The 24,535-nt window shown below is 37.2% G+C and overlaps 1 protein-coding gene across 1 annotated transcript in view; it reads left to right on the forward strand.

Annotated features, from left to right (window-relative positions):
- The first annotated feature begins 904 nt into the window (after window positions 1-904).
- The window catches only part of ACTR2 (actin related protein 2), a 35,602-nt gene continuing 11,971 nt past the window's right edge, over window positions 905-24,535 (forward strand). Inside the window, exons 1-6 of the mRNA XM_068564039.1 lie at window positions 905-1,100; window positions 7,996-8,106; window positions 13,618-13,833; window positions 17,278-17,350; window positions 20,798-20,934; window positions 22,255-22,404. Of these exons, the coding sequence (XP_068420140.1) occupies window positions 1,053-1,100; window positions 7,996-8,106; window positions 13,618-13,833; window positions 17,278-17,350; window positions 20,798-20,934; window positions 22,255-22,404 (735 nt within the window). The 5' untranslated portion in view covers window positions 905-1,052. The remainder of the gene's footprint in view (window positions 1,101-7,995; window positions 8,107-13,617; window positions 13,834-17,277; window positions 17,351-20,797; window positions 20,935-22,254; window positions 22,405-24,535) is intronic.

A 24,535-nucleotide genomic window follows, 5' to 3' on the forward strand; every position in this document is an offset into this window, starting at 1 on the left:
ATACTTTGATCTATTTTTATATGTTGGGTTTCCATATAAGATTAAATTTGAATAAAGCATTCTATGCCTTTATAAGGTTTGAAAACCACTGTCTAATAAAAGAACAAAGTGAAACTGAGAAGCAGTCTGGTATTATAATATTGAACTGAGGGCTCATGTAGGGTGGGCCCAGATCACAGAATTCCTGAGTGGCAGGGCCATGTTTGAAACTGGGGTTGTCTGATTTCAAAGCACAGAGTCTCGGTTCAGATAGGTACATATACTGAAGAGGTGTGAAGCAACATCATGCTGCTGCGAGGGAAGTGGTGAGCAATGAGGCTGGAATCGTTAAGCACCTACTCTTGTTCACTTGACTAAGGGCAAACCGGGCAAAGACAGATTGGGCTGGAATTGGAGGAATCGGTATAAATGCACGATTTCACGTGTCTGTACCCATCGCAGCTCTGTCCACTGAAAAGGCCTACAAGCAATGATACACCAAGCCTCATTCAATGGTGGGGTTAGCAAGGGTGTCTGCCGCCTCCCGCCCTCCCGGCAGGCTTTTCTGTCACATTCCATTGCGGTCTCGCCACAGACCAGATATATTTCATCTGCCTGCGCCTCCTTCAGCCGGGTAAGCGGAGCCCCCAACTCCTGCCACGCCTTAAGGAGGAAACCGCAGCGGCCGCCACCTCTGCGGCCATTTACGCCCGGCGAAGCGCCGGGGACAAGACGCCGACAGGAAGAACCTGCATGGGCGACGACCCTGAAGGCGGAGCTGGAACCGAAGCCGGAAACGGCGCCATGGGCGGGACCTCGGGCTCCTTTGTTTCTTATTGGAGCTCACCGCTGCCAGTCTCGGCCTCCTCCCTCCCGTCTTCACCTCTTCCGCGCAGGCAGTCAGTAGGTGGCGGGCAGGGGCCGGTAGGGGCGGACGGCCACTTCCGGGTGCGGGAAAAAAGCTGGGCCGCGGGAGGGGCCGGGAAGAGGGAGGAGGAGGAAGAGGAACCGACGGACGGCGGCGGCTGTAGGTTGTTCGGTGGCGGCGGCTCCGGCTCTCTTACGGGCGCACTATGGACAGCCAGGGCAGGAAGGTGGTGGTGTGCGACAACGGCACCGGGGTAAGCGCTTCGCGGGGAGGCTGCAGCGGCCACAGGCTCGGGCAGGGGATGAGCGAGGGGCGCGCGGGCCCTTGGCGCCCGGGGCTGCACCCCGGGGCCAAGGGGCCAGGGCCTCGCTTTCCGCCCCCGTGGGTGTGGCGCGCGAGAGGGTCGGGCCCCTTAGTTTCCCCGAGCCCGCCACTCCCGCAGCTCGGGGTCAGGACGGAGGGCGAGGCCGGTACTGGCTGGGGTTCCCACCTGCTGCCCGGCCGGGGCCGGCCCCGCGCTGGAGCCGTGGGATTCTGGCTAAAGGGCCGGAGGGGTAAAAGGCTGGGTTTGTGTGTTCCAAAAGGGCTCCATTCCCCAGGGTCGCCGGTGTGTAAAAAAGAGAAGGATCAAGAGGCCTTCCTCTTCCTGTATAGTTGAAGATACAGAACGGGAGGCAGGAAACGGGTTTAAAGAAAAAAGGGAAGTGCTGTCATGCAGTGAACCTCAGTCCTTTTGCAGTGTTTGTTGTTTTGTTTTCTTGTTTTTTGAGGGGAAGGGAGACCAGATCGGCAGCGCATCATTGACTTTTTGTTCTGCATGCTGGAAATTTGGCCCAGGTGCAGCCCCGCAGAGACCAGTGTGTTCTCCTGGTTGATCTTGCACCCTTTAAGGCCCAAGTGTTAATTCCACTAACCTTAGGGGAAGTTAATCAGTTTGGGTACCCCTCCTCCTTTTTTTCCTTACTTGCAGAATACAGGTAATGTTAGTACTTAAGATTCTAAAATGCAAATAATTGTAAAAATCTGAGTAAAACACTGATTTAGAAATTATTTGAAAGTTGTCTTTCAATCGCCCCCCCCCACCCCTTTTAAAAAAATGTATTTTGGGCAGCAAAGTCAGCAAATTAGAAGACAGAAGTGTTACTTATTTTGGATGAGTTCTGTAGTGATCACTTCTCCCTACATTACAACAATTCCTAACCATCTTGGAGCTGCAGTATTTTGTGACTTTTATCCCCTTCCTTCCATAAATGTGATAGATGAATTAAAATAGATTTTATTTGAACTTTAAAGCCCTTTGGAAACTGGATTGTTGAGGGGAAAAAAGAGCTGATATTCACTGCTACAATGCTGCCCTTGATTGAATTTGTTAGACTTTTACAAGCAATGATGATATTAGCTTTATCTGACCTAAGTTAAAAACGGATGAGAATAAGAAGAGTGTTATCATTTAATGGGACATCCATACAAAATGAAATAGTACTTAAAGAAAAGGAGGCAGGTCCACCACTATAGAAACATTTTTAAGATTTATTGTTAAGTTTAAAAAAAAGTTTTACAGCAATTCCATTTATGTGTGTGTTCTTTATTAAAGATATTTATGTGTCCACAAATGTATGTGTATATGAAAGTTTTGGCGGAATTCATAAGAAATGTATGTTCATAGTGGTTACCTGTGAGACTAGGGATAAGAGTGAGGTAAGGTGGGAAGGACTTCATCACCCTTCTGAATTATTGGAAAACTGTTCTTTGTTTTTTTAACAAACCATGTATTGTTAAACTATCTTTAAATGAAATTAACTATAAACATGTATTACTTTTACAGTTAAAACTCAGTTAAAGGTGCTTTTTAAAAATTATTAGCCTGATTCCCACTGTAGTCTCAAATTGACCTCTAAATAAATGTAAATCTTTAAAAGTTGATGTTAATATATTTTGTTTTGTGAATATGTCAGCTTTTTTCTTTAGAAATTGAAGTCAGTTATGTTTTAATGGATTCCTCCTCTTTGAAGGACAGTGAACCCTGTTTTTGTAGTATGTGTTTTTTCATAATATTTAGGTTTTTTTTTTTTCTTTTTTAAAAAAATTTTCTTTTTGGCTGCACCGCATGCAGGATCTTAGTTCCCCGACCAGGGATCGAACACACGCTCTCCGAGGTGGAAGCGCGGAGTATTAACCACTGGACAACTGGGGAAGTCCCATAATATTTAGTTTTTATGTTACTATTTCATTAGTTTATCTGTGTTAGAAAACTGACTGTATATTATTGATTAGTCTTATGTCTAATCCATAATTTAAGAATCTTGTTTCTTAAGACAAAAGATCAGTTACTATGACATAAATAGAAAAGTGTAGTTAATTCAAACAAAAACTTACATGTTCGGTGTTATGTTTCTAGTTACTTTAAAAATTTTATCCAGATTTTCTATAGGACATGGTAGACTTCAAATGAAGAAACAGCTCTGATGTGGTATGTAGTCATGAATGCTGTGATATTTCTGAAAATTTAGAGAATTAGGAACCACTTAGATTCTGTATTTCTTATGGTTATACTTCATAGTCATTTTGATTTTATTTAGGTACCTGAAGGTCTAATGATTCCTCTATGATTAAATAAAGAAGATATTAAAATTAAATTTCTAAAAACTTATGGGAATAGTTGTTACTCCAAAGCAATTTGCCTCTTACACATTTTAGGTGTTAAAATTATAGGTATTTGAGAACTTGATTTTTTTTTTTTTTTAATTTATTTATTTATGGCTGCGTTGGGTCTTTGTTGCAGTGCGTGGGCTTCTCATTGCTGTGGCTTCTCTTGTTGCGGAGCACGGGCTCTAGGCGCGCGGGCTTCAGTAGTTGTGGCGCATGGGCTCTAGAGCGTAGGCTCAGTAGTTGTGGCGCACGGGCTTAGTTGCTCCATGGCATGTGGGATCTTCCCGGACCAGGGCTCAAACCCGTGTCCCCTGCATTGACAGGCGGATTCTTAACCACTGCACCACCAGGGAAGTCCCGAGAACTTGATTTTTTAAGCCCCTCTGGCAGGCCCTAAATCGAATGCCCTAAGAGTAGGTGAGTTCTTGTGATCACATGCCAGATGTTGATCCCACTCTTCTTCCTCACTAGCTCCCAAGCTGACCTCTGTCTCTTTTCCTCCTAGAGGAGGAAAAGCTCATCCATTTCCAGTACTTTATGCATTTCACCTTCATAACCATTCAAACCTAAAATGGAGCCTTGGTCCAAACCTGCACCTAAAATAGAGCTGCGGAAAGTGGCCAGATAGGTGAAAATGTGGAGATCTGCTTAGGCTTGGGTGCCTTTCAAGAGTTGGGCCTGGGCCCCTGGTGTTGTATATTCTTTTACCAAACTTGGGTGATTTCATCAACATTGAGTTAGTTCACCAACAGTGAAGACTTCTGGAGTGCCTACTGTGTGACTGGTATAATTTTTAGGGTCTAGTGATACAAAGTAGCTTATAGTGTTAGGTAATTATACTTTTACAATTCACATTTGTAGTATTATGGCCTTTATCAGGCTTATACAGATTTATATGATGAATTTAGGAGTGTTTGAATTAGAAACAATCAGAAACAGGTTTGGTTTCACCCTATAAAATGCTTTGGAATAAATATAATAAATATTTTGGTGGTCTAAGATCAGAATAATCACTATGCAATTAAATTAATGTGTCAATACCATCAATTTAAATTAATAAAGGAAAAATACAAATTAAATAAGCCCAAATGAGGCTTTATAAATCCCAGTTTATTTTTTGAGGGAGAAAGGTACTTTTAGAGCAAATGTAGATGAGCTTTTTTTTGTTGCTTGAAAGAACATTATATTGTTCATGTTCTTACCATTTGATGACTCAGTAGGAAGTAAGGGAGCCAGTTTAAACCACAGTGCTATGAAGAGGAAACTATATATGGTAAAATCTATTTCTTAAACACAGCCTTACTGCACACAATGAGAGAACTAAGCCACCAAGTCTTAAAATGATTGGAGTGGGGGGAGGTATCTCCAGGATTAAAAATGATACCAAACAAATAATTTAGAAAAGAATATTTTCTTTGTATTTTATTACATCATGGTTTAGATCTTTTAAAAAATACTGACTTTTTACAAGAAAGGAAATGCCAGGTTGTCTGTTGGTTATATGTTATTGAGAAATAGATCATTGTAATTATATTCTTGTTATTATAACTATTAATGCTTTCACATTTGAAATAATGTGAAATAGTGCAGCACTTGCCATTTTGACCAAACACTAGTACCCTGTAGTAATGCTAGCACTGGATTACTATGGCAGCATCTACTTCCAATAAGCTACTGCTTAAGCAGAATAAATGATTTCATTAATAAGTGATTGGTATCTTTAATTTGAACTAAAAGCCAAATTTCCATTTTTTATAAAGCACAGGAATAGTAGTTTACAGTTATTTTTATAGTTTCAGGAGTTCTTAATTTTTTGTCATCTTACCTCAGGCACTTGGCAAATATTTTGTCCCGTGAAGTATGCTCAGACAAGAATTTCAACGTGCAAACTACCCATCTATAATTGTTCAAATTATAATCAGTAAACATTGAGTGATGTGATTGTGGATTTACCGTGTTGCGCGTTTCCCAGTGTGTGTGGCGCAGAGTGAGGGGAGGCACGCCAACCTTCGCAGCCTCCTCCCTGCACCAGGACTTGGCTTACGCCCCATCCCAGGCTCCTGCGCCCACCTTTACCTTAGGCTATGATTTCTCACTTAAATCATTTGTTTACATTTAATATGCTAAAAATGCCCTTACAAACTTGTAGGTTCTTTTTTCATTCATTCTGTCATTTTCTTTAAGAACATTTATACCCATGTGAGCATGTTCAGTCTGGTGAATGGACACTTTTGACCCACCCGGTGTCCTTATCTGTTCATTATGTTAATACATAAGAATTTAATGTCTGCATTGTATTTGCTTTCTACATTTGGAACATATGTATGAATTATGACTAAAGCTGGTGATCATGACAAATTTTATTTATGTAGAAATTTGGATATGGTGGGGTAATGAGAAGAGATTCTCTGGTTTTGCATCTGATTTCAGTTCACGTCAAGTGAGCTGGCTTTTGACTTAAGGACAAAAGTGAGTTTGATTTAGAAGAGAAGAGTGTGAGAGGTTTTCTCATTTTCTTTTAATTTGAATAGACTAGAAAATGCTAAGTATTATTCTTTTCCTCTGTGGCAGTTGTCACTCCAACTCTTTCTGGGTCCCATTGATAAATTACTTGGGAAGACACTGTGGAAGAATGGACTAGCATTTCTGAATTCTGTTGAACACTTTCTTAGGGTGCGAAGTGTATTGCTCTTTACTATCAACCACTATTCAGATGGAGAGAGAGGTATGAGCAAGCAGGTAATCTGTTGCATATGCCATCATATCACAGTAACTTCTGCCTTGGAAGGTAATCCAGTAAGAATTGTATCGTAATGTTAGAAATGGGTATGTGGCTGAATGGTAAACTGAGCAGGACTAGGTTTTGTGAGTTTGGAAGAAAACCTGTCTGAGCAGTATGTTTTCTGTAGGTTCTAAGATGTAAACGTGAACTGAGGAGATACGAATTCAGGTGGTATTGGAAATATGCAATTTTTAAATTTTAGGCAGATTTTTCATACCAGTAGCTTTAGTCTGCTAAAGACATGACTTCAACATATTTTTAAGAGCTCTATTTATAAAAGACTTGAAATTATGCATGGCAGAACGTTCTAGGCTATTTATAATTAAATGTGGTTCATCAACATCATTTCCAACAAGATTGTCTTTGCAGTAGAAAAATTTTATATTTTGGAGGGTTAGTCAGAAGTCAGTGAGTTTCAGGTAGTTGCTAACCTTTACCACTATCAAACAAAACAGTTGCTTTTATGTAACAGCTTTCTGTCCTCTTTTGTGTTATTACTATCATGCGTCACATTCAGATACTGTTTTTCTGCTTAATTCTTCTAAGAGAATATGGTACCTGAAGCCATGGAACAGTAGACTTTCTCAATATTAAACATATTCTCTAGGTTAAAATAATCATAGTATCATATGCGTCAACAGCAAAACTTCTAATATTTATTGATCAGTTAAATAATATGCATTTAGTATGTGTCAGACACTGTTCTAGGTGCTTGGGATTCATCAGTAGACACAAAAATCCTTGCACAGTGTACCATACATTGAATAAAGGCTTGTTGAGGGAGAGGGTAGAGACTGATTGCATTTCCTTTCTTTTATAGATTCTTCCTCCCACCCTGAAGTTTTAAACTGCCTTTTCCTTGTCATGGCTCCTCTTAAAAATAAGACTAGGGCTTCCCTGGTGGCGCAGTGGTTAAGAATCCACCTGCTAATGCAGGGGACACGGGTTCGAGCCCTGGTTCGGGAAGATCCCACATTAAAAAAAAAAAAAAAAAAAAATAAGACTAAACAGACTGTATTATTGGTATAAGAATTAAAAACCCTTGGTTCTATTTTCAGTTTTACTGTACATTGTTAAATCTCCTAGTATATCAGTTTCTTATTCATAAAATGGAAGTATTATTAGAATCAGTGATATGTCCTCATTGGAGAAGTACACTATCTGAATATGAAATTATGTCATTTGGTATTACTGAATACGTTTGTCTAAATATAAAGATGTAAATAGCCCAAAAACGCCTAATAAATGTTTATTTTATCTTGATGCTAGTCCAGATGCCATTTGATTTTCCCATTTTCAAAAATGGGGCTGCTTAAGTGAATTGCCAGACATGAATGAAAAGCTGCTTTAGTTCTGTTCATTTTCTGACATTTCTCTTTTAAAAATCCTTAGCATTTGTTGAGTGAATTTGTCCCTTCCCCGCTGTGCATCAAGGCAGTGGGCTCCAGCATGAAGTGCTCAGCTTAGCTCCCTGTGGTGGGGAGACCTAGGCACTAAATAAGCAGTTAACCAGTAAGGAAATGGGAATTCTGGTAGTAGTGTCATAAAGGAAATAAATGGAGGATATGATAGATGGGGTGACTACTTTGGGTAATTTGAAAGCAACAAAAGTTTAAAATATTGTGTAAATGCAAAGCGGTACTTTTCAGATACAGTTTTTAAAAGGATAATATCATAAATACCTTGACACTAACCCACTTTTACTGTTCTTTTCCAGTTTGTGAAGTGTGGCTATGCAGGCTCTAACTTTCCAGAACACATCTTCCCAGCTTTGGTTGGAAGACCTATTATCAGATCAACCACCAAAGTGGGAAACATTGAAATCAAGGTAATATTTTATTTATTGATAAATGAGGAGCAAAACCTGTGAGGTGTTCTTTGAATTAAGTAGTTTTAAAATGTGATGCCTTGAAAAGCAAAGGAGGGCCGAATTTCTTATATTTAAATTTTTATCAACACCTGAAGAAAGGCACCAGAAACTGAAGTTAATTTCATCTGACTTTAAGTATAGCTTGATGCCATTACTCTCTGAATGAAATAAAATACTTAGTAAGATTTTTATGTTGATGTGAATACTGTATTAGTGACTTAAAGTCCTATTACCTAATATAATTTTTAAAAGAAATCAGCCTGGTATTTTTGTGTCTTTCAGTTCTATATATTTTTCTATGTTAGTGCCTCTTTGGGACCTAAGATTTTTCCTTCCCATGTTCTCATGGCCTGATCCCCCTACATTTTTATATAGCTAGTCAGGAAACACAGGATATAAATCTTATTGGTTCTTCTTTTCACCAGTATAACTAATTTCCATAGTGTGCAGGAGGAAGCTGTGCAAGTCTTTATTTGGCCTTGTATTTATCTTAGCACGAGGAGAGGGGAGGGAATATTGTCATTGCCTACCTAGTGTACTTAACATGAGAGACTGGATGTTAAGGGTGATAGATTTTTATCTTCTATTAAAGGGTTGAAAATCAAGTGGGAGTTACAATATTGTAGAAGAAAAAGAACAATTAAAAGTCAGTGGTCACCAGTTGACTTAAATTTTTCAGGTGGCCTAGGGATCAGGTTATACAAAATGCAGTAGCATTTAGGGGCCCTTTTACTGAATCATTTGTGAACAGACTAGCATTGTTGGTCCTATCTGGACAGTCCTTGGCAAGACTTCACTGAATTGTTAGTGTGTGAGTTAGCATGTGCCTCTCTGGAACGTTTATTTGAGATGTCTAGGAAGGCGGTAATAGGTGGTAGAGGTTTGCTACTTGGTGGCTCTCTGCTGTTGGGACTAGAGAATTGAATTACACAATGAATAAAAATACAAACTGAAACTTAGGTTCTGTGTTAATTTTTTAAAGACTTAAAAGAGTGAATGATTCTGGCCTCTGTTTCGTTATGTTACAATCAGAAGGGATACTCAATATGAGAGGTTTTTTGTTTTTGTTTTGGGGGTTTTTTTAGGGTCTTTTGGGAATTTTATGGAATTCTGTATTCTCTTTTTGTAAACTCCTTTCGTTCTGATTGAATTCAATCTTAAATGAACTCAACTTAAAATTTAGCTAATAATAGTGATAAGGATAAACTTTTTAATGATGTTGGAAGTCACACTTTTATTCAGTATCAGCCTTTTAAAGAAGAATGGCTTTTTTATATACTTTATGGATAATAACATTTTTGAGGTATTAAGACACATCACATATAGCTATTTTTATTGACCAGCATAGTCACAATAATTACCACTTTCTTGCTTTTTAAGGCCAAGTGATAGAAATGAAACTAGATGATAGTCTAATAAGACATTTTTGCTAAGGAATTCCCCAGTAGCATTTGCTTGTACGGTTTGTCAGTCTGTGTTCGGTTGGCTCACTTCTGTTCAATCTGCTTAATCTTTTAAGTCTTTCAAGTTAATTTGTTCTTCCAGTAGAAAACAGTGAAAGAAAACAGACCTGTGTCAAATTTAACTTGACTACTAGAGCTTGGAAAGTCAACTCTAAATACCCTTTACCTACTCAGCTAGACCTTTTCTGCTATTTATTTTCCTTAATTAAGGTTCTTAAATTCAGTAATGAATTAAAGAAATTTGACTTTTTTGGAATTCCTATGCCTAGGGGATTGATTTATACTTTTTGTGTCTTGTTAGCTAAAATGTGGTAGACTAAAAACTGGAAATTTAAATTGTTTAATGAGTTTATTTTCATTCCGGAGTAATAACTGTCCATGCTAATTCGGCCCTAATTTTTAACTCCGTAAACTGTAGTAGTACTGCATCTGACCTCGACCTAATTTGTCTCTATTGCTTGTATGTTTAAAAATTTCAGTGAGGATTTTATTTAGGCCTTTTCTGACTCTTCTACCTTCTCTCTCTTCACCTTTCTTGACCTGTTGAAGTAGAATAACAAAAAGATGGTAAGTGAGGTTACACACATGCTCTCTGTTTGTTTTCCACTTTTGCTTGGTGGGACAGTAGTTGTTGTTTTGTGTCCCTTTGGTATTGGGGAGGGGGGTAATTCCATATTTTAATTTTTAAGTACTTTGATTTTTAACCTTTTTCATTGCTTCAATTTGGTAGCAACTAATTAAGTCCTATACTTTCCTGATTGCATACAATGGACCAAATCAGAACTAATTATTACTAACATAGTTTTGAATTGTTTTCCTTGTGTTTTTTGTAGATGAATGTTACGATTAAAATGGAATGTGGTGTGCATTATATTAGAAACCAAGTGGCTTTATTTAGGATATGTGTGATCCAGAAAATTGGGGTGAAGTTGTTGCATTTGGATAAATCCACTTTATTGACCATTTAAATTGAACACTGCCTGTCATAGCCTCTATATATATGTGTATATATTTGCATCCAGTATAGTATCATATGTGTATTTAATAAACTGAGTAAAATTTTAATGTGCAAATGAACTATAAACAGTAAAGGGGGAGAAAAAGAGATTGACTTGTTTCCGATATTATCTTTATCGATGAGCAGATTTTGCATTATCTGAGTATAAATAAGAAAAAGGTGGAAGTCTTGTAAGACTTTCGCATAGACAATAGATTCTTCCTCTAAATAAATACCATTGTGTGGCACCTTTTTCTTTTGAACTAGAACTAGGCGCATCCCAGGCAGTTGACTCTTTTATCATATTTTTCTGTGATAGTCAAAGTGCTTTCTGTAGTAGATATTTTCAAGTTTGTTTGTTTTTAATATTATTTGTAAGCAGCTTTGACAGAGATTAATATCAGACCTTTCTAGTGATATGTATTTTAACTAGTAACAGTAACCTTGTGAAGTTTTCTTTTGAATAAACAAAAGCATTTAAAAGTGGAAATTCCTACATTTATCCTAAATCAAAGGTCATGCATTTGTCTTAAAATCTGAAGGAGATTAAGAAAAAAGTGTACTTGTAGAGAACAGTGTAGGCTTAATTAAGTGTTTTTTATGAAATTTTGTTCTAGGAATTTAATTGTGGTTTTAAAGTATATTTGCTCTACTTTTAATTTAAGGTGACATTGTTCAGAATGATTCTTGGCAAATCTCATCTACACTGCCTGCTTTTCATAAAATATAAATGCCTTTAAAACGGCATCTCAGACAGTTACCGTAATTTTTCATTCTTTCAGGTAATAGGTGATGGTTTAGGCTTGAGGTCCAATGATGAGGTGGGTGGTAAAAAACTAAGGCCTGATCTGATGGCTTATAATTTTGGTCTTGGAGATGTGGGCAAGTTACATAAAGCTTTTAGCATTTTGGGGTTTTGGAAGTTAAAACGTTCTAAGGAAAACTATATGTTTTAGGATTTTTTGAAATAAAATTTTAGATATGGATACATTTTTAAATTAGGTAGCTTGAGTTAGTCAAGACTATTTGCACTAATTTGGTAAGTTAATACTTGTTTTCTTCCATTTTAAATGTCCTCTTTGTTCAGAGGGATGGTAAGATACTCAATGCCAGATGTTTTTTTCAGTTAATTATTTATGGTATGTGTGCCCTAGAAGTAGATCCATGACACTTTTATTTTGAGTTGGCATTAGATCAGACATATGTAAGCCCCTATTCTTGCATGGAATAAAAACTAAACAGTCTGATGAAATCAGACCAGACTTACACTAAATTTGTTGAAATGTAGTTGTGAATATATATCGATGATATAAACCATCTAATTATCTGATCTATTATTACCTTGTATAACACAAAGAAAGATATATTCTAGAAGAAAGTAACAAAATTGTATATTAAGTTATATTGATGGCCAAAAGTAATATATGTACTTGGAGGTATAAATTCCTAACATTTTATTAAGAAGTGTTTAGAATACACGGCAAAGTTGAAGGAATTTTGCAGTGAAACCCATACATCCATCACCTAGATTCTGATATTACTGTTTACTATACTGATATATCACATATCTATCCATTTATCCATCTGTCAGTCCATCAGTGTATCTTGTCTTTTGATGTATTTGAAATTATCAGTATACTTCTCCATAAGTAATTCAACAAATGCATGTCAGTTACTAGAGTTCACAAATACAGATTTTTAGTTTTGCATTTTCCTATCAGATGATTCTAAATAGTTAATATTTAAGCAATTTGAGTGTTAAGTTATGGTAAATTAACTTTATACAAAATTAGTTGCAACAGAAAAGTTTTAGTGAACATTTCTAGCATGTGCTTTAACTTTGTTTTTCCTTTTTGTTGTTGCTTTCAGTGGATTTTCCAGAAATCTATTTGTTTTTTTTTTATTGTTGTTGTTTTTAGAGTCTTCACCCTTGTTTATCTCTTCTCTTTTTTTTAATTGTTATTTTTAAAAGTTTTAAAGTCATATATGTATTTAAACCTCTGTTTTAAAATATCTTAAGGTCTTATAGCAAATAGTAGCTATTTCTGATACTAGGGTTTTTTTTTTTAATTGAATTCATCAGTATATGTAGAAATCAAGATTATTTAGTATTTTGACTAGCCGATTTCTAAAATAAGTTTAAATTCTGGGACATCATTTGCCTTATTATACACACAAAATTTGACTTTTGAAATGTGGGTCATCTTAAGTATGCTGTCATTGGATACAAGACTTGTGAGTATTCTGCTTTGTGTATAATAGCATAGTTTTCCAGTATTATACTTTAAGATTGAAGATGTTGCTCATGAGATAATTTTAAAGAAGAATTGCTTCTCTTTGTCTTAATTTTTTGTATCTCTACAAATTATCATTCATCTTGGTGAGGCATATATTGAAACTTAATTTCAATTCTAATTGAGGCATATATAGGTAGAAGTTTGTGAAATTTACAAGTTATGTGGTGCATATGTCCATTCTTATAGTGTAATAAAAAATCCTTTTATTTTTTGCATCTCATTATGCCTTATAGTACTTACACTTATCATTTGGATATTTAGTACAAAGAAATGTGCTGCATGCATTGAGCATTTTTCTACAAGTTTTTTTTTTCCCTGATGTGCTATCTCACATATCACAGGCCTTATTTTTTGAACATTTGAGCAAAAGAAACAGATGAAACCTCATACAAAACCCTCCAAAATATGAAAATGTGGGGTTTATTTGTGCTAATGCTCTTCTTTTGGAAACATATGTATTAAAGGTAAGGTCAATTTATTGATTTAAACCACGTTGTACATAAAAATTTACTATTCATGATTAAGATTTGCAAGGCATTGTTCATGAAAGAAAAGATCTTTTTAACTTGTGGAATGAAGAACTTTGTCTGAAAGTGCCAGAAAGATTAAAATTAATTATTCCCAAGTTTTCCAAAATATTATGGGAGGATAATTTTCTGAAGGTATTTTATACAAAAATTTGGTCTAAAGCTTTGATATTATAATTTTCTAGGATCTTATGGTTGGTGATGAGGCAAGTGAATTACGCTCAATGTTAGAAGTTAATTACCCAATGGAAAATGGCATAGTACGAAATTGGGATGACATGAAACACCTGTGGGACTATACATTTGGACCAGAGAAACTTAACATAGATACCAGGAATTGTAAAATCTTGCTCACAGAACCTCCTATGAACCCAACCAAAAACAGAGAGAAGATTGTAGAGGTAAGTTTTTAGATGGGTTGCGCATATATGTGTTTCTGTGATGTGATGTTAAAGCACATGTTTTTTCTTTTATCTTACCGTTGTCCTTAAGAATAAAGGGAATAAGAATAATTGTTATTTTCTCCCAGATCCTATTTATTGAGCACCTAACTATGTTAGTCATTACTTATAAGTAGAATATACCAGTAAACAAAGCGAAGTCCTGCTGCCGTGGAGTTTATCCTCTAGCAGGGGAAAACAGACCAAAAGAGCAAAAAGTGAGTTAATTGAATGGTTTGTTAGAAGATAATAGATGCTGAAGGGAAAAAAAGAGTAGGTTAAGGGGGATGGGGAATGTAGGGAGGCTGCGTTTTTCATAGAATGTGGTAGTATGTGTCTGTGAGAAGGTGATATTTAAACAAAGGGAGTTAGCCAGAATATATTTGGGAAGAGCATTCCAGGCAAAGGGAGTAGCCAGTGTAAAGGTCTTGAAATGGGAGCAAGCCCGGCATATTAGAGAGTCAGCAAGGAAGCCAGTGTGGGAGAGCAACAGGAGACAAGGTGGGAGAAGTAATGGGGCAATCTAGGGCCGTGTAGGCTCTAATAGGGAATTAGATTTAAACTCCAAGTGAAATGTAGAGCTATTACAAGGAAGGGACATGCTCAGATTTAGGTTCCTGTGGCTGCTGTGTTGAATGTAGATAGACCATAAGGAGGCAAGGGTACAAGAGAGACCAGTTTGGAGACTTTTTCAGTTACCTAAGCACAAGATAATGATGGTTAGGATTTGGGGTAGTAGCAGAGAAGGTAATGAGAAGTGACCAGATTGTGGCTCTGTTTTGAAGGTAGGGCCAAAACATATTCTGATTTCTTAGATGTGGGTAATAGAGGGATAACTGCAAAGATTTCGCTTGAGTAACTGGAGGATGGGGAAAGACTGAGATAGTAGAACAGGATTTGGGAGGGAAATGGATCAGGAGCTCAGTTTTGGACATATTAGGTCTTCATTAGACATCCAAGCAAAAATGTCGAGTAGATGGTTATTAAGATCAAGTTCAGGAGGGAAGTCTGGGACTGGAGATAAAAACTTGGGAGAGTCATGAGGATATAGATAATATGGTTCACCAAAGAAGTGATAGTAGACAGAGGTGAGAAAGCTAAGGGCCAGGGAGATAGGGGAGAGCTGGGAATGGAGGTTGAAACGGCTAATGAGGTAGGCAGTTACAGAGAGCAAAAAGTCTACATTCTTAATAGTATAGATAGGTAACTTTTCAAGGTTGTCTCTCATTTTGTTATATATGAGATAGAAACTTATAATTGCTTTGTATTTTAGTAGCTTTCCAGATACTACTTAATGTAAATATCTTGTTTTACTCAGTGGCTATGTTTAGATGTTGATGGAAATTTTGGAAGAGATTTAGAATTTTTATATTAAGTGTTTTCAAATTTTGAGATCATGGTTTTAGCTACAGAATCCATATCATTTCTTATGGTTCATATTTTATTACTTTTTTCCCCTAGCCACCCCTAAAACTATGAAAGATGGGCTTTATTGTATTAGCTCATATTTTAATTGCATTTTACACTTTCTGAATGGTTTACAATCACTAATACTTTGTGATGGATAAGTAGTCGTTTGTAATTGCTATTTATTTTTAGCAGCTCATTACAAAATCAGAGTGCAGAGATATTTTTGCATTAAATCAAAAGGTTACTACACAAGGAAACCTCTTTTGGAAAGTAACACAATACCAGAATGAAAACCAAGTTTTCTTTCAAATGAAAAGTTAGGGAGATGACAGGTATAGTGTCATCCACTAACTAGCTATTTGACTAGGACACATATTTTTTTAATCTGCAAAAATGACAAGAATTAGTCTTACTGCACTCTAAGGTCTCATCTTTAGTTTAATGCTCTTTTTTTACTCACGAGTGCAAATTTGGCTGTGACTGATAATGCCCTACTTTAATCTCATCCAGAAAGTTGTATTAGAACTACAAATACTTTTTAATGATCTTATAAGTAAAAACAAATTCTAACAGACTGTCAAGTTGATAAATGCAAATACAGTTGACCCTTGAACAACGCAGGGTTAGGGGTGCCAACCCCCCTCAGTCAAACATTTGTGTATAACTTTACATTTGGCCCTTTTTATTCCAGTTCTGCATCACTGGATTTAGCCAGTCTCGGATCATGTAGTGGTATAGTATTTATTTACTGAAAAAAACCTGCAATTAAGTGGACCTGCGCAGTTCAAACCTGTGTTTCCAAGGGTCAACTGTATAGCATTACTCTTCCATTTTCATCCCTGTGGTGGGGGAATAAAGGATGATGGAGTAGAATACTACTTAGAATATCTAGTTGCTTAATTGATGAGTATGTGTTTCAGAGATGTAAAATTTATTTATGTGTGTATGTATTTTAGAGTTTTTTATTTTTTTAATTGAATTTTATTGAAGTATAGTTAATTTACAATGTTGTGTTAGTTTCAGGTGTACAGCACAGTGATTCAGTTTTGTTGGTTTTGTTTTTGTTTTTGGCTGCGCCACGCTGTATGTGGGATCTTAGTTCCCTGACCAGGGGTCGAACCTGTGCTCCCTGCAGTGGAAGCACGAAGTCCTAACCGCTGGACCACAGGGAATTCCCCAGAGTTGTAAAATTTAAATTCTATATAAGTCTTATTGTGGTCAGTTGTTAAGTTTCTAAATATGAGATATTCATAGCGGTAGTCAGCACTGCCAGTCAAGGAATGCTCGGTGTAGATGACAGAGAAAATCCTATAGGATGTTCCCATCCAACCTGCACTACAGAGAATGAGCGTGGTTGTGAGCAGAGAGGGCGTGAGGGAACTCCTCCCTGCAGTGTACCTTGGCAGAGTGTGGAACACAGCGTTGGCTCCAGTGGGGAGCGCAGGCTCAGCTGCTGAGCATTCAGGATCTGCCAGCATTCAGGAGTTACTGTGTTTATTTTTGTTTTCTTGCCCTACTGTTTTATTACCTTTTTTTTTTTTTAAACTGCTGGAGGTAGAGCCACAGTCTTTCTTGGCCCAGCTTGAGGGAGAGGGATGCGAAGGTAGGCAGTTAAGCAATTTCTATAGTTTGTCTTTAAATTAAAAGATATTTCCTTTAAGGGACATCAGTTGAGAAGAGAGGCTTGTTCAAAAGCAGAATGCTTTCTTTCACTCTAATTAGCCATTAACTAAAACACTCAGAAATCTTTGCTTTGTAGCACTTATGAAATGCTTGGGGACTTAGTGTGTATTCAAAAATCTGTCCCCAAAATTGGAGCTCTGTGACAGCAGGACTTCAGTAGAGGCAAAAAGAGCTAAAGAGAATGGAGGATTCTTTTGGGTTCTTTGATTCTGTTTTGGATAGCTAATCCACTCTGACCATCAAGAAACCTTATACATACTTATTATGTAATTTCTAGATACTAATTTTTTCCCTTTCCTTTTGCATTTTCAGGTAATGTTTGAAACTTACCAGTTTTCTGGAGTGTATGTAGCCATCCAAGCAGTTTTGACTTTGTATGCTCAAGGTAGGTGAAGCTTAACTTTTAGTATAATCAATTCAGCAAATATTTATTAAATATGTTTGATGTCAGAGGAGTTTGATTTTTCGGTAAGTTGTAAGTCCCAGAAGAGCACAGTATTTATGTATTTATATTTATTCAAATATTTTAAATATTTATTCAAATATTTCCACAATTTCTAAAATTTGTCAAATAAAATATACACATTTTTATTTTCTTTACTAAACAATGAAAGACTTAGGTAAAAAGAAACTTCTCAATTTTTTTAAAAGTAGAAGGTTCCCTCTTTTAGGCTATTTAAAGTAAAAAATGTTTTATAAAGTGGAGAATGAAAATGGAATTTGTCCTCAGAATTGGCAGTTAAAAAAAAGTAGAGCCAAGGGATTCCCTGGTGGCGCAGTGGTTGAGAATCTGCCTGCTAATGCAGGGGACACGGGTTCGAGCCCTGGTCTGGGAAGATCCCACATGCTGCGGAGCAACTAGGCCCGTGAGCCACAATTACTGAGCCTGCGTGTCTGGAGCCTGTGCTCCGCAACAAGAGAGGCCACGATAATGAGAGGCCCGCGCACCGCGATGAAGAGTGGCCCCCACTTGCCGCAACTAGAGAAAGCCCTTGCACAGAAACGAAGACCCAATACAGCCATAAATAAATTAAAAAAAAAAAAGTAGAGCCAAAAAGGTTAGTATAAATCGTGTTTGTCAAATACATAATAGATTAAATACAAAGGAAAGGGCAGACGTTTGAGAGTGCCGTCCTAACTTTTGAGGTGGATTTAATGGAGGGGAGCTACTGTGTTTTCTTGGTACTGCCGTTAGTAACTGCCTTGCTGTCCATTGGGAATAAAATAGTAGCCATGTAGGGAGAACTCTTTATATCCTGATGGTCTTCTCGAGAACTTAAGGGGCCATCAGATATGTGCTACAGAGTTTGTTAGGCACTTAAAATGTAAACATGCCTCAAGGACTTAGAATCTAATGGGGAAAAGATACAGAAATTGATTCAGCATGTCAGAGAAGATTTCTGAAGGAGGTGACAACTAAGTCTCAAGCCTTAGTACTTAAGCAGTGTATGACAATGCAGTTGACCCTTGAACAATGCTGGTTTGAACTGCATGAGTCCACTTATACATGGATATTTTTTAATAGTAAATACTACAGTACATGGTCCGTGGTTGGTTGAATCTGGGGATGTAGAGGAACCATGGATGCAGAGGGCCAATTATAAGTTATATGCAGGTTAACCCCCGTGTTGTTCAGGGGTCAGTTGTACTTGGGAAACAAACTAATATTGTGGTGATCCATCTGATTCTACACATGCATGAGTAAAAATCACTTTTCAAAATACATACTGGGTTTTTAAACTGTCTTTACTACTACATATAGATACTAAGAAAGTACTTGGGGAGAATTAAATTTTTAAAGAGGCTTTATTCATTCACCAAGTGTAGCAGGTGCCTCGATTTCTGTTTAGTGCAGAGGCTGTGGCAGTGAGTAAAGTAAGCTCCTCCGTAAGCTCCGTGTGGTCTCCTTGTCCTTAAGGCAGTTACAGCCCAGCTGTGAGTAGTTAGTGCTTGTGTGCACCTAGGTAATTTTGTTTCATTTTTTTTTTTAATGTAAATTTCAGAAATTATTTTAGAAAATACTTTGGAAAAATAGGTATTAAAAATTTTGAATCTAAGCTTTGAAATAGGTGATAATAGTTCCATTTAGGGGGTGGGGATGGGACACTTCTGCTGAAATGAATTTTTGTTTTAATTGTATTTGAATGAAATTTACCTTAACAGATTTTTCTAGCAGTATTCATAAATTTATTTCTGTCCAAGGAGAAGATACCCTCTTTTAATTCCTGATATTTAGCTATTTTTGTTTAACTGTTGAATTCTTAATTTTGAGAAGTGATAGTCCAGTGATACTAATCAAAAGAACTCTAAGCTGTGGAAAAATTCTCCTTCTTAAACAAGGGTGGCTAGTGCAACCAGTTAAACCAAGAAAAGTAAGAAGCAGCGTTCGGAGCCAGGGAAGGTTTTTGAATAAGAGAGAGGTGACACAGTGATTCAGGAAAGTATGTTTGACTGCATCTTGCAGACAGGATTGAGGGGAATAACGAATCATGGAGTCTGGGCTGGAGGTTAAAGTGGTCAGGGAAGGTATAAATGGAAAGGTAAGAACTAGATCGAGCTTTAAAGAATCCTTAGGAATTGAAGTGGAAAGAATGAATAATCCGGTGACAGAAGGGTGTGGCACTGGAATCCGGTCAAATACGTGAGGGAAAGGCCAGTATGTAACCTAGTGGGAGTGTAGAAAATAAGGTGAGGTTGGATAGGAAGGTCTATTTGGAAAATAAAATATGTAAATTGCTGCTTTAGTTGATATTACTGGGAGTATTTTTGAATTAATGATATTGTGGATTCTTCTTTTTTACAATAGAAAGTCTCTTGTTTAAAAGAATGCAACCTTAAGAGGCAGTGTATGATTTTTATGAAACTTAAAAAATCAGTCAAGGAAAAACAGATGATATCAACTTCAGTAGGAGGTGGTTTGAATAAACGTATTCCAAGATAAATCAGTTACTTACTTAGTGCATAATAAGAAAGAGGGAGAGTGCCTACTCAGGGATGGGACAATGATAAAAGAATGCTTGAGCAAATTGTAGATAATGCATATTCTGGTTAAAATTTTTTTTGTTGTTAAAAATATTATTAGACTATTAAAAACTACTAGAAAACATGAGTCAGAAAAAGTTTTGTTTTGCTTTTCCTGAATTAACCCTGACACAAAAGGTGAAACAGTAATTTGCAGCCATTTATAGTTTTAAATAGCACATACGAGAAACAAGGCAGCTTCTTTGCTGTTTTTTATTAAAAGGTTTAACTGACATTGTCTTTTTGGTTTCTGGTGAATAATTGAAATGATCCTTCGGCTAGTCAAGATGAATTGTTCTCAGATTTCTAGCTATCTAGTATCAACACATTTTCCAAACAACACAGTTTTTCATATGACAAAAATAATAATAAAGAACTAGATTATTTCAACAGGTTCACTATCAACTTGTGTAATATTTACCTTTCACAATGGTTTTCGTAAAAGTTATCCATGATGCTCTCGAAAATTTTACTTTAAGGGAATTCATGGATCCAGATTAAGTTGGAAGGAAAAATAAAGACCATGTTGTATTTTTCAGTCCTAGGTCTGGAAAATAGTCCTAGGGCTATCTCCTGGGGTAGCCCATGATTAGACTAAAAGTCTCACAGGAGGCATGTGAGAGAACACTGACTTCAGTGTCTGTGTATTCGAAATAAGCTGCAAAATAAGCAAATAATAAAGAAATGCTGGCTTTTAGACCGTTCTGGTTGGTGACGTTTCTAGTTTGGCTTCTTTACTAATGTCTGAAATTTGCTGGCTTTGATTTTTCTGATTCGGCTTTTTATTTACAACCTCATGGTTCTTCCACAGGTTTATTAACTGGAGTAGTGGTGGACTCTGGAGATGGTGTGACTCACATTTGCCCAGTGTATGAAGGCTTTTCTCTCCCTCACCTTACCAGGAGACTGGATATTGCTGGGAGGGATATTACCAGATATCTTATCAAGGTAAGCAAAAAAACAAATATCATAGAATTAGATTTTGTAGTTTGTGTGCACCAACTTAACACAAACTTGAATGTATCATCTCAGGATTCTAGCTAATCTGCACCACCAGAGAAGTGGCCCAGTTCATTATTCATATAAAATCCATTTGAGATTCACACACGTGATCTCTCGTATACTAATGAGAGTTCATCATTACATAATTATATTTACTATTCCCAAGGAATGGGTAGAGAGGTATTTCAAAGATGGAAGAAGATTCTGAAACTTCCTTGAACAACTTAGGCAACCTTTCTGCCATAAAACCTTCCTTTGAACAGGTGTATGATAAAGTGTACTTGTGAATATAATTAGTTATAATTTTCTTTAAAACATTGCTGGACAAAGTATATAAGGCCACTATTTGGAGGCATGTGGGTTTTTTGTAACGTGGAAAAAAAAGGTTTAGAATGTTGTCTGTACCAGAATTCTGTAGTGAGTGTATTCTCTCCAGGTCAGTGGCTCTCAGTCAGGGATGATGCTACCCCCCAGGGACACTTTGCAGTGTCTGGAGACATTTCTCGGTTGTTACAGCTTTGCAGGAAGGCTGCTAAACATCCTACAATGAACAGAGCATCCCCTGCAACTAAGAATTGTAAGGTCCAATATGTCATTGGTGCTGCTGTGAAGAGACTGTTCTAGGATGAAATCTGTGCAATAAATTAGGTTGCATTAAGTCTTCACCTTGACATTGGGTTCCTTTAATCTCATTTAAAGTAATAATAAGATTGTTAATGAGAATTATGATACTCTCATTCTAAGCCAAAATTCTATTCAAAGGAGTGCCCAAGGGATTTCTTTTGAACGTAAGCACAAAGATAAGGGGATTTGTCTTCTTAAGTTTTTATATGAAAATGTTGTTTATGATGCGTATTATGTGGGGTTTTTTTTTTTAACAAATGCTATTGCCCATCTAATATGTGTCAGACATAATAGAAGTTAGGGATAAAACTTCGTTAAGACCTGGCGTATTTCATGAGTATGGCATTGATTGAGCAAATTGCAGAATTACAGGAGTCCAGTGTAAGATATTGTTTATTAATAGATATTTTGCTCATTTTGGCCATTTATTATTCATGAACTGTTAATTCTGTCTGTGAAACTGAAATATAAATCCTTTTATGGCAAGTAATATTCCCATTTCTGAAATACTCAGTAAGAGCTAAGGCTCCACTGTCCATTGAATTTGGTATTGATGTGACATACTTAGAGAGCATTAATCGCTTTTGCAGAGTTGAACTCATTCAGATTACTTGTGGATTTACTGCTATTTTTTTGCACCAGCTGCTTCTGTTGCGGGGCTACGCCTTCAACCATTCTGCTGATTTTGAAACGGTTCGCATGATTAAAGAAAAATTGTGTTATGTGGGGTATAATATTGAGCAAGAGCAGAAACTGGCCTTAGAAACCACAGTACTAGTTGAATCTTACACAGTAAGTATTTCCAGTGTATAATATATATGTGGTTTTACAACTTTGACTATTGGTGTGTGCTTAAGGAGGTTTTCTTGGAATCCAGTATTTTTGGTTTGGGTTGTTATAATATGTATATGTGTGATCTTTAATGTCTTTCTACATTATGATTCTATGATTTAATTATTTTAGGACACCGTATAACATGAAATAAGGCAAGAATCATGTATTGCTTTTCTACTTTAGGACGCAGTTAGATGTGAGATATTATTTTGAGATTCTAGTACCTGGAGTAGCATTTTTCAGCATGGGTTTCATGTAATGTTATTTCTGTGAGATGTTAATAGGTATTTCACAAAAATTAAAGTGGGGGCTACATTTTCAGGTAAGTTTGGGAGAGAGTTGATTTTACTTTATTAAAGGACTTCTCAGAGCCTTTGATATGCTGATTTGTACATGACTGCAGTATTCCTCAGCATTTCATGGGGCTGGTGTTCTAAGATACTTTGGGAAGTGGTCATCCTATAGGATGGCTTTTATAATTCAGTAGGTGGCAGTCTTCCTGACTTAGTATTTTCTTAATGAGATGTTCAAAACAAATGTTAACTTGAAATTGAAACTAATGAGACTTAGAACCTAGTTATAGTTTACACTAGGGGAGTTGATCCTCCCTGAATTTTTAATGTATTGCTATCTTTAAGTCTGTCATTCATCTGGGTATAAAGTACTTCCATATTGCATCTTTGATCAGTGCATCTGGAGACATTTTTTGGTTGTTACAGCTTTGCAGGAAGGCTGTTAAACATCCTACAATGAACAGGGCACCCCATGCAACTAAGAATTGTAATGTCCAATATGTCATTGGTGCTGCTAGGATCTAGTAATTATTAAAATGAAATTGAGTGATAGGCAATAAAAACAAGTATTCATTTTTTTTTTAATATAGTATGTAGCTTTTTTTTTTTTTTTTTAATTTTTATTTACTTACGGCTGTGTTGGGTCTTCGTTTCTTGTGCAAGGGCTTTCTCTAGTTGTGGCAAGCGGGGGCCACTCTTCATCGCGGTGCGCGGGCCTCTCACTATCGCGGCCTCTCTTGTTGCGGAGCACAGGCTCCAGACGGCGCAGGCTCAGTAATTGTGGCTCACGGGCCCAGCTGCTCCGCGGCATGTGGGATCTTCCCAGACCAGGGCTCGAACCCGTGTACCCTGCATTGGCAGGCAGACTCTCAACCACTGCGCCACCAGGGAAGCCCCAAAGCAAGTATTCTTAAACCATTTGATTCATGTAAACTCAACCTATCACAAATATGTACATAATAGTCATTTAAAAAATAATTATAGGGACTTCCCTGGTGGTCCAGCAGTTAAGACTCCGTGCTTCCATATGGATGGCTAGTGGGAAGCAGCCGCATAGCACAGGGAGATCAGCTCGGTGCTTTGTGATGACCTAGAGGGGTGGGATAGGGAGGGTGGGAGGAAGGATCAAGAGGGAGGGGATATGGGGATATATGTGTACCTATAGCTGATTCACTTCGTTATACAGCAGAAACTAATACAACATTGTAAAACAATTATACTCCAATAAAGATATTAAAAAAAAAAAAAGAAAAACAGTTACCAGGGGATAAGGGGGGGAGGGATAAATTGGGAAATTGGGATTGACATATACACCCTACTATATATAAAATAGATAACTAATAAGGACTTACTATATAGCATAGGCTACTCTATTCAATACTCTGTAATGACCTATATGGTAAGAGAGTCTAAAAAAGAGTATATGTATACGTATATGTATATGTATACATGATTCAGTTTGCTGTACACCTGAAGCTAACACAGCATTGTAAATCAACTGAACTCCAATAAAAATTATTTTTAAAAAAATAAAAAAAAGACCGCGCTTCCACTGCAGGGGGCATGGGTTTGATCCCTGGACGGGGAACTAAAGATCCTGTATGCCACGTAGTACAGCCAAAAGAAAACAAAAACAAAAATAAATGAATAGGGACTTCCCTGGTGGCACAGTGGTTAAGAATCCGCCTGCCATTGCAGGGGACACGGGTTCGAGCCCTGGTCCGGGAAGATCCCACGTGCCGCGGAGCAACTAAGCCCGTGCGCCACAACTACTGAGCCCGCGTGCCACAACTACT

Source organism: Eschrichtius robustus, chromosome 15 (assembly GCF_028021215.1).
Source record: "Eschrichtius robustus isolate mEscRob2 chromosome 15, mEscRob2.pri, whole genome shotgun sequence".
Lineage (NCBI taxonomy): Eukaryota > Metazoa > Chordata > Mammalia > Artiodactyla > Eschrichtiidae > Eschrichtius > Eschrichtius robustus.